Here is a 12,762-nt window from a genome sequence, read left to right on the forward strand (position 1 = left end):
AACCCATGGCCATTCCCATATCAATGACTGCTCAGAATATTTCCCGAAAGAGACCCGTCATGATTTCTGAGTTTTGCCGGAATATTTCGTACGAATTATAACTGGAATTCATCTTAAATATTTATGTCTTCCGGTACTTAAATGTTGAAAGTTCTTCTCTTCCTTACTGCGATTATTTCAAGAAAAGCCCCCCATTCACTAGACGCTCGGCAGGTCAACTTTTGTTCATTCCAATGCATAACGCTGAACATTGACCGAAGAGCATCTTCTCAGCTCCTTATAGGGCAAAATTTTTATTCAGCTTATTTATTTTTTTTTTTTTAACTGTACAACAGGCCAAGTCTCCAGCATATGAGTTTGAAAACTCACACCGTCTTTAATACACCTACACAAATCTTGCGAAGAAAGCATATATATGATGTATACATCAACAGTGCACTTTTAATTTTGGCTTTGCGCACTAGCAGAAAGCTTAAAATAAGAAGATCAGAAACGTTTGCCAACTATTTCTCCAGTTTAGTACCTTTGAAAACGTGAGTAGGGGTACAAGTCGCCCATTGTGCCGACCATCTTTGGATTTTGAGATGTTTCACCAGGAGAGAAGGAATGTTAGTGATTGTTACATGCTTTATTGGCCTACAATGGAGTCGTACAAAATTCGCTCTTTGGATTCCCATGATAACAATTCCTATGCAGCTTCCGAGAAACTCCATGGCAATGATCACTGTACGCCATGTGCGGCATTCAGGACTTCTCAACAAAACTGATGATAAACAACCAAAAATGAATCCGAAAGAGCGAAAACCTTAGGGGTTATTCAAATATTACGTAAAATTACAGGGGGGAGGGGTCTTCCATAATGGTACGGTCCATACAAAAAATAAAAATGTTCCATACAAAAACTGTTATGGGGGAGGGAGAGTGTACTAACGAAAGCGAAGTATCTAAAATTATCGCCAGGAAAATTTAATATTTTTAAAAATACTGCAAAAACCCACATTTTTTTTATTGTCGAAAAATCGATACCCCGAAGAAGCTTCAAGAAAAGATGAAAAAGGATAGGGACGCTCAAAAATAAAAATTGGAAAAATCAAAAACCAACATTCATAATTTGCGAATAAAATTAAATGATTGTCAAAAACGTGTTTAGATCGATTTTAGATAGCCAAAAATGATATTTAGATCGAAAATAAAAATTTGGGTATTAGAGAGTTAAAGATAGTGATGAGGTTTTGAGAAAATAATGCGGTAACAAGTTTATTCAGCTTCCCGTATAATCAAAGCCTTGAGAACCTGACCCTAAAGCGATATGACATTGTAAGAAATTCTCGAAGCATCAGGGCTATTGCTTATATAAGAAAAATAAAAATTTGTTTTCATTATGGAAGTATGTTACTTAAACGTTTTTGTTTTTATTGGATTTCGTTTAGAAGAGCATTAAATTTAAAATAATCATTATGTATTATCGAAGGGAACTTTAATAGAACGGACTCAAAGTTAGAATGTTATAAGTCAAACAACTAAGTGCCATCTCATCCCGCTTAGATTTTGTTGAAGGCAGCAATGTCGACCGACTGGACAAAGTCCTCGAAGTCCTGGATCTTCTCCTGCAGCTCATCGACGGAAACCTTATCGTCCTCAATGACACAGCAGATCTGCAGCTTGTTGATTCCGTAACCGACCGGGACCAGTTTGGCGGCACCCCACAGCAGACCGTCCATCTCGATGCTGCGGACATTCTTCTGCATCTCATTCATATCGGTTTCATCATCCCATGGCTTGACATCCAGGATGATGGAACTCTTGGCAATCAGGGCGGGTTTCTTCGATTTCTTAGCGTTGTAGGCGGCCAAACGTTCCTCCTTCAGCTTGGCGGCCTCGGCGCTCTCCTCCTCATCTTCCGATCCGAACAGATCGACGTCATCGTCATCTTCATCGGCGGCAGGCTTGGCTAGGGCAGCAACTGTTGGCTTGCCACCGGCCACCTGAGGCAGGGCCTGTCCTCCCCAAGCAGCACGTTCCTGGCTGCTGAACGAGGCGATGTGACGGTACCAGCGCTGAACATGGACGTAGTCTCCGGCTGGAGCCTTGCCCAGGGCATCGAACACCGAAAGGTCGGCCTTCGATGGAACGTATCTGCAAGGACAAACAATAGCAATTACAATCTTGTTTTCAAGCTTTGAACAGAATTCTTACAGTGACTCATTAGGGAAACTGTTTTCACAAGTTGATAGAAACATGTAAAAACTATCAAAATACACTTTGTTACCAAGGGCTTTTATGGCGAGATTATAAGTTATGCGATAACTTTTAAATACTTTCTCAATAATAAAGGTTCACGTATTTTTCAATTAACTATTGAACTATTAAAGGCCATCATGGCAGTTATCACAGTTTGGAAAAAAAATTACCATTTTAGTTTGTAGCAAGGTTTACGTATGAAATGGAAATAATACGTAAACCTTTCTACAAACTAAAATTGGTAATTTGACTTGAATAATTGTTGTTACCAATAATTTTAGGTGATGTTAACAACAATATTACAATTACAATAAACTTTTCAATCATCTTTATGTGAATACACTGCCCTGTACCAATATGAAATAGAGTCACTGTATCTCCGGTTTACGTGTCACCGAATCTAACCTGAAAGTCCGAACCGAAATCCGAAACCGGTAGAATTTCAACTTACCCCTCGATGTAGCTGTGATCGGCCAGGAAGTTGTTAAGTTCCTGCAGTCCCTTGGGGGTCTTGACGTCTCCGAAGGCCATTTTTAGTTGGTTTTGCGTGGATTTAAACGAGAAAACGTCCGATCTTGGCAGAAGCACGATGTTCAACCAGCAGTAGCAGATTCACGAAGAGAAAGGCAGCTTGGCGAGACGCAGAAGAACGAGATTTTCAGCAGTGAACAAAACGATCAGTGGTGAGAACTCCGGCAGTGAGGGACGCAATACATCGCCGGAGTGATGGTAAAACGATAGGTACGATGTTTTTAAACTCCTACAAATTAGGGGGACGGGAGTCCAAAACTTGTAAGGATCTGGTAATGGTTAAACTCGCCGAAATTTTCTCGATCTGATATTTTGATCTATGAAATGATTATTTTTAAAAGGCGCCATCCACAAATTGCGTAACGCTCTAGGAGGAGGGGGAGTAGACTCACGAAATGTAAACATTTCTACGAAAGAAATGTGGAAAGTGAGCGCCATTTGAACTGACATTTGTTTTCAACTGCATACTGCGATCAAAGGAAAATGCTTTTCTTGAGCATTTCTTGCAAGAAATTTCCCACGCATCGAGATAGACGATTACTTTTATGCTTTTAAGCAAAGTATGTACTTCAACAGAAAAGTAATCGCCTATCTCGATGTGTGGGATATTTCTTGGAAAAAATGCTCAAGAAAGGCATTTTTCTTTGATCGTGGTACGCCGTTGAAAAGAAATGTCAATTCAAATGGAGCTCGCTGTAGGAAATTTCTTGAGCATTTCTTGGGCAGAAAATTTTACTCTTCTTGAGCGGAACAGCATACTTAGCTTTAGTGATCCTTTATAGAGAGATAAGCGGAAGTAAAATGGAATGATTTGGCAACAGACCAGCAGTGCTGATTTTGCTCGGCGTCGAGAATAATATTGTAACACGGACATGACTTCCTCATTGCTATAAAGTGTATTTTGTTTCGTTATAGATCTTTGAGCTACATATAAAAACTAATAAACAGCCAAAAAAATCAAAAACTAAAAATCGCATTGACAAAAAAGTAAAACATTTCATTTTTTTGCTTCATGCAAAATTACTTTTACCGAAATAATTTTAAGCGGATTACATTACTCCTCAAGAAAAGTTCAAAACAAACATAACGCATGTTCGTTTGGCTCACACTTTGACAGCTCTCGTTGCTCGATTGGCTCACACTTTGACAGAAATGTCAGCTTCCGCGAATCTCTCTTATAAAGGATTTCTACTTAGCTTTATGTTGAAGTCAAGGGGGTGGTCTTTCTACGCAGTGTGCCTTGCACAGCTATGGCACATTTCGGCACACTGATTGGCACAGCTTTCCAAAATGGGTTGCTATCCAGCTTTTTACGAGCGCTAATGGCCGCCACAATCAAGCTCGCTTTCTGGTAGGGATCAAGCGATCTGATATTTTGGTTGGGTCGTTTGACAGCTAATCGATAAGTTTTTGATCGATCTTATCGATTTGCTGTCAAATAACCCAAACCAAATGTCAGATCGCCTAGTCCCTACCAGAGAGCGGGTGGGAAACTCGGCTCACTGTGCCCGGCACAGTATTCGGCACATCTGGGCACCCTTCTAATTGACAATGAATTGGATTTGACAGCTGAAACTTTGTTTTTGCTAACTACATAAAATGGTCGTGCGATTCAATCAGATTGTTGTTATCCCAAATTTGTCTGGTAAGTATAAAATTAAGAATTTATACGGCTCAGAAGACCCTTCTGTACCACCAGGTCCGTCGCACTCGGGCTCAGATTAGGTACCACTTCTAGTACTGCATTTGGTCCCTCGGTAGTGTAAAAGGTACCCAAGTTTGACACATCGCAGTACACTTTTCACGGCATTCTAGATTACCTTATGAGCCATAAAATTTTGGGCATTTGCAAGGGACATGAAGGTCTTTAATTTGTCTTTGGTACCACCATTCGAAGAGGGTCAATCTAACGAATGTGTCTCTGCTATACAGGCAAACAATCGCATCCACGATGAAACCCGAAAGATTATCGTGATCACCGAGGGTCAAAACGGTGCTTCAAGTCTCAGAGAATTTATTCGTCCATCCCAAAATCTTGCCGGATTTCATTGTGACCCACTTCTGAAGAGAAGTTTCAAAATCTCCACCAAGGAATGCTGGGAGTAAACCTGGAAAAGATGATCAAATGGTACTCGCATGAAATCCAGTACTCGGTCGATACAAGACCCCCCCCCTTGGATGAGATGCTGGCCGAGATAAGGCAGCTGAATAAGAAGAGGAGGAAGCTATGGAGCAGTCTAATGATGAAGAAAGTGCTTAAATTGACATCAATAATACGAGTCTGCATTGACCCGCTCCAGGTCCCACGCCGTGTACTGAAGCTTCCACTGAGGAGCATCATCAGCGGCGTTCCATTGTCACGTCTCATCTCAAAAATGATTAAAACAGTAATAATAAAAATATACATTTTATTACAATACATTTTATTCCCTCTCCACCACTCCTAGAGGCCGGCAATACCTAAATATTACGTTCTCGAAGAGTCGTCCTTCAGTGCATTGTTGATTAGTTAGTGTGGTCGCAACTCACAATAATGACCGTGCCAGATTAGTTCTCTACATCGTCCAGAATTTCCACAAGAACTTCTCATCTAGGGTTTATTCATAAACTTTATCACGCAAAAAATGGTCCTTTTTGACCCTCATCCACCCTCTCGTAATGCTATTTGTATAAATAGTCTAGAGGTTTTGTATGATCTGTAACATCAGAAGGACCCACCCCTTCAGCGTTATGAAATTTGTGAATGGGCCCGTACCATATGGGGATTCAGATGAATCGCCATTTTTGAGCAGCAGCTTTTCCTTTCGTGAAACTCCACTGTTTCGTCAGATCTTTAGAATCCTTAGCGCTCTGGTGGGCATCCAAATCTACGATCGGAGATTCTGAGGTCAAAGCAGTCGTACAGCTTGTCCATCTCATCCGGATCAGCCACGTAGTAGATCGGAAAGGGGAAATCCTCTAGCAGCTCCAACAGTTTCGTCCCCCAAGGAGTCCAACCAAAGACAAATTAAAGACCCCCATGTCCTTTGTAGTTGCCGAAAATTTTATGACTCATAACGTAATCTAGAATGCCGTTCAAAGTGTACTGCGATCTGTCAAACTTGGGTACCTTTTGCACTACCGAGGGACCAAATGCAGTACTAGAAGTGGTACCCAATCTGAGCCCGAGTGGGACGGACCTGGTCCAACTGTCTTCCGGTCGCTCCACATCACACGTATCTTCTTCCTCTCCGAAAAATCTGCTTCATTGATTCGAACAGCGCTATTCCTGACTAAACTGCACCAACTCCGTAACATTGTTTTATTGACCAGATCTACAGTGGAATATTGAAGACCACTTTGGTTGCGCAGTTGGTGTATTCTCGCGTGAACAGGTGCGGCATCAGATTCGGACCGTAAGGAGGAGCAGGATGCTTTCGCACCACAAAATCAATGTCCGACTCAGAACGCCCACGGATCCGCTTAGTTTGAAACTGCACCCGATTATGTGCGTTCCATTCAATCGCCGGAAGCAGTTCGCTCCGCTGATCAGGGTGTACGTGTTGTCCTTGATTTGTTGAGAATGTACTGGTTATATGCGGAAGAGGAGTTTGAGTCATTTCAGTTTCTCTGCCGGTGGATAATCCGAAAGACTCACCATTGTCTGATCCTAACACTTCTAGCAGTACAACGAACACACTTTAGATGGACTTCAAAGCCCGCATTTCCACAATCACGGCCACCCACTACAATTCGGAAACTATTTTGCAAACACACTATCATCCATCGGATCCTTAGTGCAATGCTTGGCATTCAAATCTACGATCATAATCTGCGCGATTTCTTTGCCACTGGACTGCAAAATTATATTAATGTGTTATTGAAGGCAAAGGCAGATTTTTACTTAAAACTTACCAGAAATCTAAATAGCGGCCTAAGTCAATAAAAAACCTTAGATTTTATGCTGTTCAGTCGAATTCGTTCAATCGGTGATTTTGAAAATAAACAAAAACAATCTGCCATAGATCAAACAGAGTTGCCAGTTATTACAGTGCAACCAGACAAATCTGACATATCGATACGGTCGCGCACTTCGGCACAAATCGGTTAGAGCAATGATCGGTATGAATAAGAGCTGCCAACTCAGCCTAAAAATAGCTGAGTAGATTCGCCAGATTTGTTGGTGAAAGGATCGCATAGAAGCTTTCGTTCGTATGTCCAGCGCCTTTACTCAGCATGAAGCCGTATAAAGAGGGCTTAGAGAATGTTTACATTTGCACTAAGGGTTCATTCAAATATTACGTAACGCAAAATTTGCCAATTTTAGACCCCCTCCCTCCCCCACATAACAGCTTTTGTATGGAAAATTTTAAAATTTTGTATGGACCGTAACACTATGCTAGACCCCCTCCCTCCCCCTGTTGCGTTACGTAATATTTGAACGATCCCTAAATGTTAGTTGGGCATTGGGCAGCCAAAAACCATTTGATTCACAGTACCTAGCACACGAGTCAATTAAATCACTTTTCCATTCTTCAATTTTTCCGATATCACTTTTTGAACATAACAATTATCGCGAAACATTACTAAAGGACCTATGTACAAATAAGAGATTCTCTCCTCTCTCGTTCTCTTTCGATTATAAAGCCTGATTTGCTGCTGAACAGGAATCGCTAAGGAAATTTCTCGCCGATTCCTTGCAGAAATTTTCTTCAGCGACTCCCGTTTGAACTGACATTTCTTTTCAACTGCGTACTGCGATCAGAAAAAAGCGCTTTCTTGATCGATTCCTTGCAGGAATTTCCCATGCATCAAGATAGGCCGAGAAATTACTTGTCAGCAGCGAATCAGGCTTAACAGTGGAATACTTTTGGGAAGTTTTCACTACAGGTTGAAAAGCAATTTCCTTGACTAGCGTTTCATACAAAAAACGCAACAGAAGAGATTAATGTGGCTCAGTTATTGATCAAAGAGAAAGTAAACAAAAAGAGCCTCTCATTTGTACATTGGTCCTTTAGTAATGTATCACGGAATGGATCATTAAAATAACCAAAACGGCCTCTATGGAAAGCTTAGATAGCGCCACCGTAGCCTTGTGTGTTTGACAGAACAGCAATGCTGTTACAATGTAAAATCCCATATACAGTGGTGCCTTGGGGCCCAGATAGCCGGAGCGGTAAACGCGCAGCTATTCAGCAAGACCAAGCTGAGGGTCGTGGGTTCGAATCCCACGACTTCCCCGGGCATAGAGTATCTTCGTACCTGCCACACGACATACGCATGCAAAAATGGTCATTGGCATAGTAAACTCTCAGTTAATAACTGTGGAAGTGCTCATAAGAACACTAAGCTGAGAAGCAGGCTCTGTCCCAGAAAGAAGAAGAAGACAGTGGTGCCTTTGTTTTGATGCGGTGAGTACCGACAAAAATTCAATGATCCATTGTATTCTAATATTGTTTTTTTTTTTTTTAATTTGACGGCAGTAAGAACATTTTCGCTTCCGATTGAAGCACGGCACGCTTCGATCTCAGTCAGATAGACAAAATGTGTTAACGCATAAACGGAAGTAATGCGATTCTCATTTTAGGGCCCATTCACAAATTTCATAACGCTAGAGGGGGTGGGTGGGTGTTCTAACGATGTTACGGCCCATATAAAAATTGAATAATATGCATACAAAAAGCGTTACACGGAGGTGGGTGGGTGTCCAAAATGGCCAATTTCAGCGTTAAGCGAAGTATGCACCTCAACAGAAAAGTAGTCGCCTATCTCGATGCGTAGAAAATTTCTTGCAAGAAATGGTCAAGAAAAGCATTTTTCTTTGATCGCAGTACGCAGTTGAAAAGAAATGTCATTTCAAATGGAGCTCCCTGTAGAAAATTTCTTAACCATTTCTTCGGCAAAAAATTTTACTTTTCTTGAGCGAAACAGCACACTTAGCTTTATGAAATAAATGAATGAAACCTTATTTCTGAGAGTGCTTATGCATTTCGGCGAGTTCCTTTTCAAGTCACCCCGGCATCTGTTTAGTTTCCTAACCCCCCCTTGCGCAACTGTCAACGCATTTCGTTTTTCCATCAAACAAATTTCGCCGTTTCTTTTGTTGCTCTCATTCTCACTTTGACGCAATCGCCATCGCGAAAACATCGAATTTCACGCAGCTTCCAAGCATTTTTCGCCGCGAACGAAGGAAGGAGCAAGAAAGCAACAAGAGAAGAGCAAGCAGCAAGCGAAAACGAAACAGTTCAGAGGCCATCAGCCATCGTATCGCACGCAGAGTGAAAATAAGACGAAAACGACAAAACGCGAGAACCATCGCGGAACTCTTATCGCCAAAAAGGAAGGACAAAAAATCCGATTTTCGACGGACGATTGTCCCCTTCAGGTGGTGAAAAGCTAGGTTCCCATCTCCGGGTAAAGGAAACAGATCTCCCGAAAAAGTGAAAAGTAGTGACCAAAAAACGACCGACGAAAACGTCGGGAAGAAAAAAAAAAGTGGCAGTGTGAAAAATCTCGGTCGAATCTCGTCGCGATTCGGAAACTGCGGAATCCACACGGTGATTATCCGGTCGATGCGCAACCGGAGAGCTTTTCCGGGACGAGGCAATCATCGGTGGACATTTTAGTTTGGTGGCCGACGGAACAGAGTGGGCAGAAGCCAGGAAGTTGTCCTCCGCGGAAAAAGGTGCCGTGGAAAAGGTTCGATTTTTTGCTTTTCTCGTGAAAGCTGCTGCGATTTTGTGCTGTGGGTGGTTTTTAAGGGTGGGAAGAGAAGGGGAAATAGAATTATATTGGTTTTGTGCGGAGCTCTCGAAAAACTTTCCACGGAGCCACAAAACGAAAAGCCAGGCCGGAATGAAAATCGTGTGTGTGGAAAATTATTTTGACAGCGAGAAAGGGTTTTCACGGCGGAAAAGAAACAAAATTTTCCAAGTCTTGATTTGTCACTCGCATCTCAAGTCCCAGAAGATCCCCCGGAGTGTGTGGAAAGTGGCGACGAACGACCGCGAGGAAAAGCCAGCGTAACATGTGAAAGGAGCCCGAGTGGTGTCAGCATATTGATTTAGTTTAAAATATCGTCTCATGAATCAAGATTGATCATATTCTTTCTATCAATTTAGCTCATCTCATTTAGCTAATACTTTAACATAAATCTGTTGAACAATTTCCTTGACCTGACGAAAGGTGGTAGGCATACCAAATGTACTTCGACATGGTACCGTTGACTAATAAAATTCTAGTATACAGCAAAGTTGTAGATTTCGAACAGGTTTGCAAAATACAATTTTTGGGTAGGGTTTCCCTACTTTTAGATAAAATTCGTTTTTAATTGTTTGTCAAAAATTACAGTTTAGTCACATTGTGAACTCGTGATTGGAAAAATTAGTCAAAAATCGATGTTTTGAATAGGTATATGACGTGCCGTACAAAATAGAATCAAATCGATCTATTTATAGATCTAGCCTACCAAAGTTGATCATTTTGTACAGAAAAACGAAAAAGTTCCAAATGTATTGTTTAATACTGTAAACCGGCAAATTTAAAAATTCCTTTTTTTCTGGAAATAGAATAAAAGAAAATATTTGCTCAGTGACCTGATATACAGTCAGAGCCGTAGCGTGGTATCATGGCGCCCTTGGCGAACCTCCATTTTGGCGCCCCTTAATCAAAGCTTATCAAAAATTATCTTTGAAAGATTTTTTATGAAAATATTCAAAAGTGTCTCATATAATTGAAATATTTTCGTCAGGTCAGAACACATTAAATTATTGTCTAAACAAATGCAAGAAAATATATATATACGTCGGACTCGATTATCCGGAGTGTCGATTTATTTTTTCACTCCGGAAAAGAAAAATTAAAATCTGCGACAGAAGAACTTAAATATTATCTGTTTTTGTTGATATTTTTTTATGATGCAATGGCGTAGCCAGAAATTATTTCTAGGAACATTGGGAATCTTGAGAAGGATTTTTTTTACCAGCATACACAAAAAAAAACTTTTTAAACTCCCCTTAAGTTACCTACGTCCAACACTGCTAAACCATTCAGATTGTAGATTGCAATACTAAATTATTTCAAATTAATACAAAAAACTGAAAAATAAGAACATCAAAAATATATACTCCGGATAATCGAATCTAACATTCTGGATAATCGAATCCCGGATAATCGAGTCGACGGATAATCTAGTCTTCGGATAATCTAGTCTCCGTATAATCGAGCCCGACCTGTATTCTTTAATTTGTTTTATGAACATTTCCTGAGTATTTTTGAATGTTAGCTGAAAGATAATTTGAAAATTTTTGAACACATTTACAGTTCATTTGGCTGGAAACAAGTCTACAGAACCTACTAGACGTTTCAATCACAATTTGCAAATTTTTAACAAATATTTGTGAACCATTTATTTTCAAGCAATGCTTTGATACTTTTTGCTCTGAAGGACTGGAAAGAATTTAAGAGAGTATGCCTTTTTTTTCTTAATAAATAATTAGCGTAGATTTAGTTAAGATATTCTCTAAAAGTTTTATTGCAACGCAGCAATGTGGAAATCACAATTTTTTCATCAATCAACGGAAACTTGAAATATATTAAAGATTTTTTAATTAATTTCTAAGGAATAACAATTACCCTTAAAATTGAAAGCTTTCTTCACTAGTTTCAAATAGTGTAGAACGTTCTTGAGGCTATTAAAAATGTATTGCAGATTCTTAAATTATGTCTGCTCTGAGAATTTTCGGCTAGGTTTATGAAAGTTTAAAATTTTTCAAAGTTATATAAAAAAACACACACACACTTAGAATTATGTGAAAGGCCGATCAAGATAAAGCAAGAGCTCTGCTCAGAATCCTGTCCTTGATAATGTTATATTCATGTTCAGTATTCTATGAAAATTTATTTTTGGATCCAGTCTGGGATTCTGTGTTGTGTTCTACGACTTTAGTCATTATGTACAACCTTTATCAAGGCTTAGTAGAATTTCAATTTTGCCTGACAACTTCTCAAAGAGTCGTAGCTGGGAAAGTAATTCTTGTAATTTTAATAATTAAATCGAGTGATCGAAACGTACAGTCTAATTTTCAGCATACATTTAGATTTATGAACAATAAAAATCTTTGATTCTTCTCATTAACTAACTTGTATGTGTATTTATTTGAACATCAAACATAAAAAAATGCAAGAAATGAACAATATCTTTTGAAATGCTTATTGCATATTTTGTTATGTTTTCAGCAATTGTTTTATATTTTACTTTATTATGTCCAATAATTCTTTTGAAATTGTTACTAATAAGCAGTCCTAATTCAATACGCATCTCCAAAAATTTTCCAAACGATTCGCGCATTTTGGCGCCCCTTTCAGGCTGGCGCCCTTGGCGGGTGCCAACCTGGCCAACCAGAGGCGCGTCCACGTTCGAAACCATGGGTAGGACAAACGTTGGCAAATATTATTTAACCCTATGGATTCCTAAACTGGATATTGAAAGCTACTATATTTAAGGGACTCAAAGAGTGCCACAAGACTAAGCAAGCTTTTTGTCTTTACAGGGCTGGTAGCGACTGAGTACTTTAAAATAAGATATTAACGACCTGTTGCATGTAAAAAGAGGCCTAAAAGGAATAAAAAAAACAGTACAAACAAGAAGCTAGGAAACAAAATGAAACCCAATTGGAATGGGTTTGATTCTTTATATCATCAGAGCAGATAGTTCTCTAAGATCTAAGACTTTTTTGAGAATTCCTCGTGAAATTACTGCCCGTATTACTGTAAATGTTAATTTTTCATCAGAAATTATTGCAAGTATGTTTAGATATTACTTCGGATTTTTTAAGGTGTACATTTAGCTTTTATTTTCCAAGGAATTTCTCCAAAAATTTTGCTTAGGATACCTCATAAAATCAGCCTTTATTTTCCCAAAAAGTACCATAAAAATGGAATTTCTCCAAAGATTATTTCGAAAATCATAAAAACTCCTCCAAAAATTCTTTGAGATATTTTTAAGGAAAG

General features: G+C 39.5%; 2 protein-coding genes across 9 annotated transcripts in view; one reads left to right on the plus strand and one right to left on the minus strand.

The window, feature by feature from the left end:
* Nucleotides 1-1,388: 1,388 nt before the first annotated feature.
* Nucleotides 1,389-2,902, minus strand: LOC5567491 (probable elongation factor 1-beta). Its single transcript, XM_001657449.2, has 2 exons — nt 2,693-2,902; nt 1,389-2,136 (listed from the first exon to the last, which is right to left on the minus strand). Exons 1-2 carry the CDS (start codon nt 2,770-2,772, stop codon nt 1,542-1,544), a joined length of 675 nt encoding a protein of 224 aa, XP_001657499.1. The 5' UTR covers nt 2,773-2,902; the 3' UTR covers nt 1,389-1,541.
* Nucleotides 2,903-8,898: 5,996 nt separating this feature from the next.
* Nucleotides 8,899-12,762, plus strand: part of LOC5567490 (macoilin-2) — a 68,844-nt gene continuing 64,980 nt past the window's right edge. For 3 of the 8 annotated variants that reach the window (XM_021852455.1, XM_021852453.1, XM_021852450.1), the window contains exon 1: nt 8,899-9,450. The gene's annotated coding sequence lies outside the window, so the exon portion shown is untranslated. Of the gene's footprint in view, nt 9,497-12,762 lie in introns of all 8 variants that reach the window. The other 5 variants (XM_021852454.1, XM_021852456.1, XM_021852457.1 and 2 more) reach the window with 5 other exon arrangements.

The sequence above is a fragment of the Aedes aegypti genome, chromosome 3 (assembly GCF_002204515.2).
Source record: "Aedes aegypti strain LVP_AGWG chromosome 3, AaegL5.0 Primary Assembly, whole genome shotgun sequence".
NCBI lineage: Eukaryota > Metazoa > Arthropoda > Insecta > Diptera > Culicidae > Aedes > Aedes aegypti.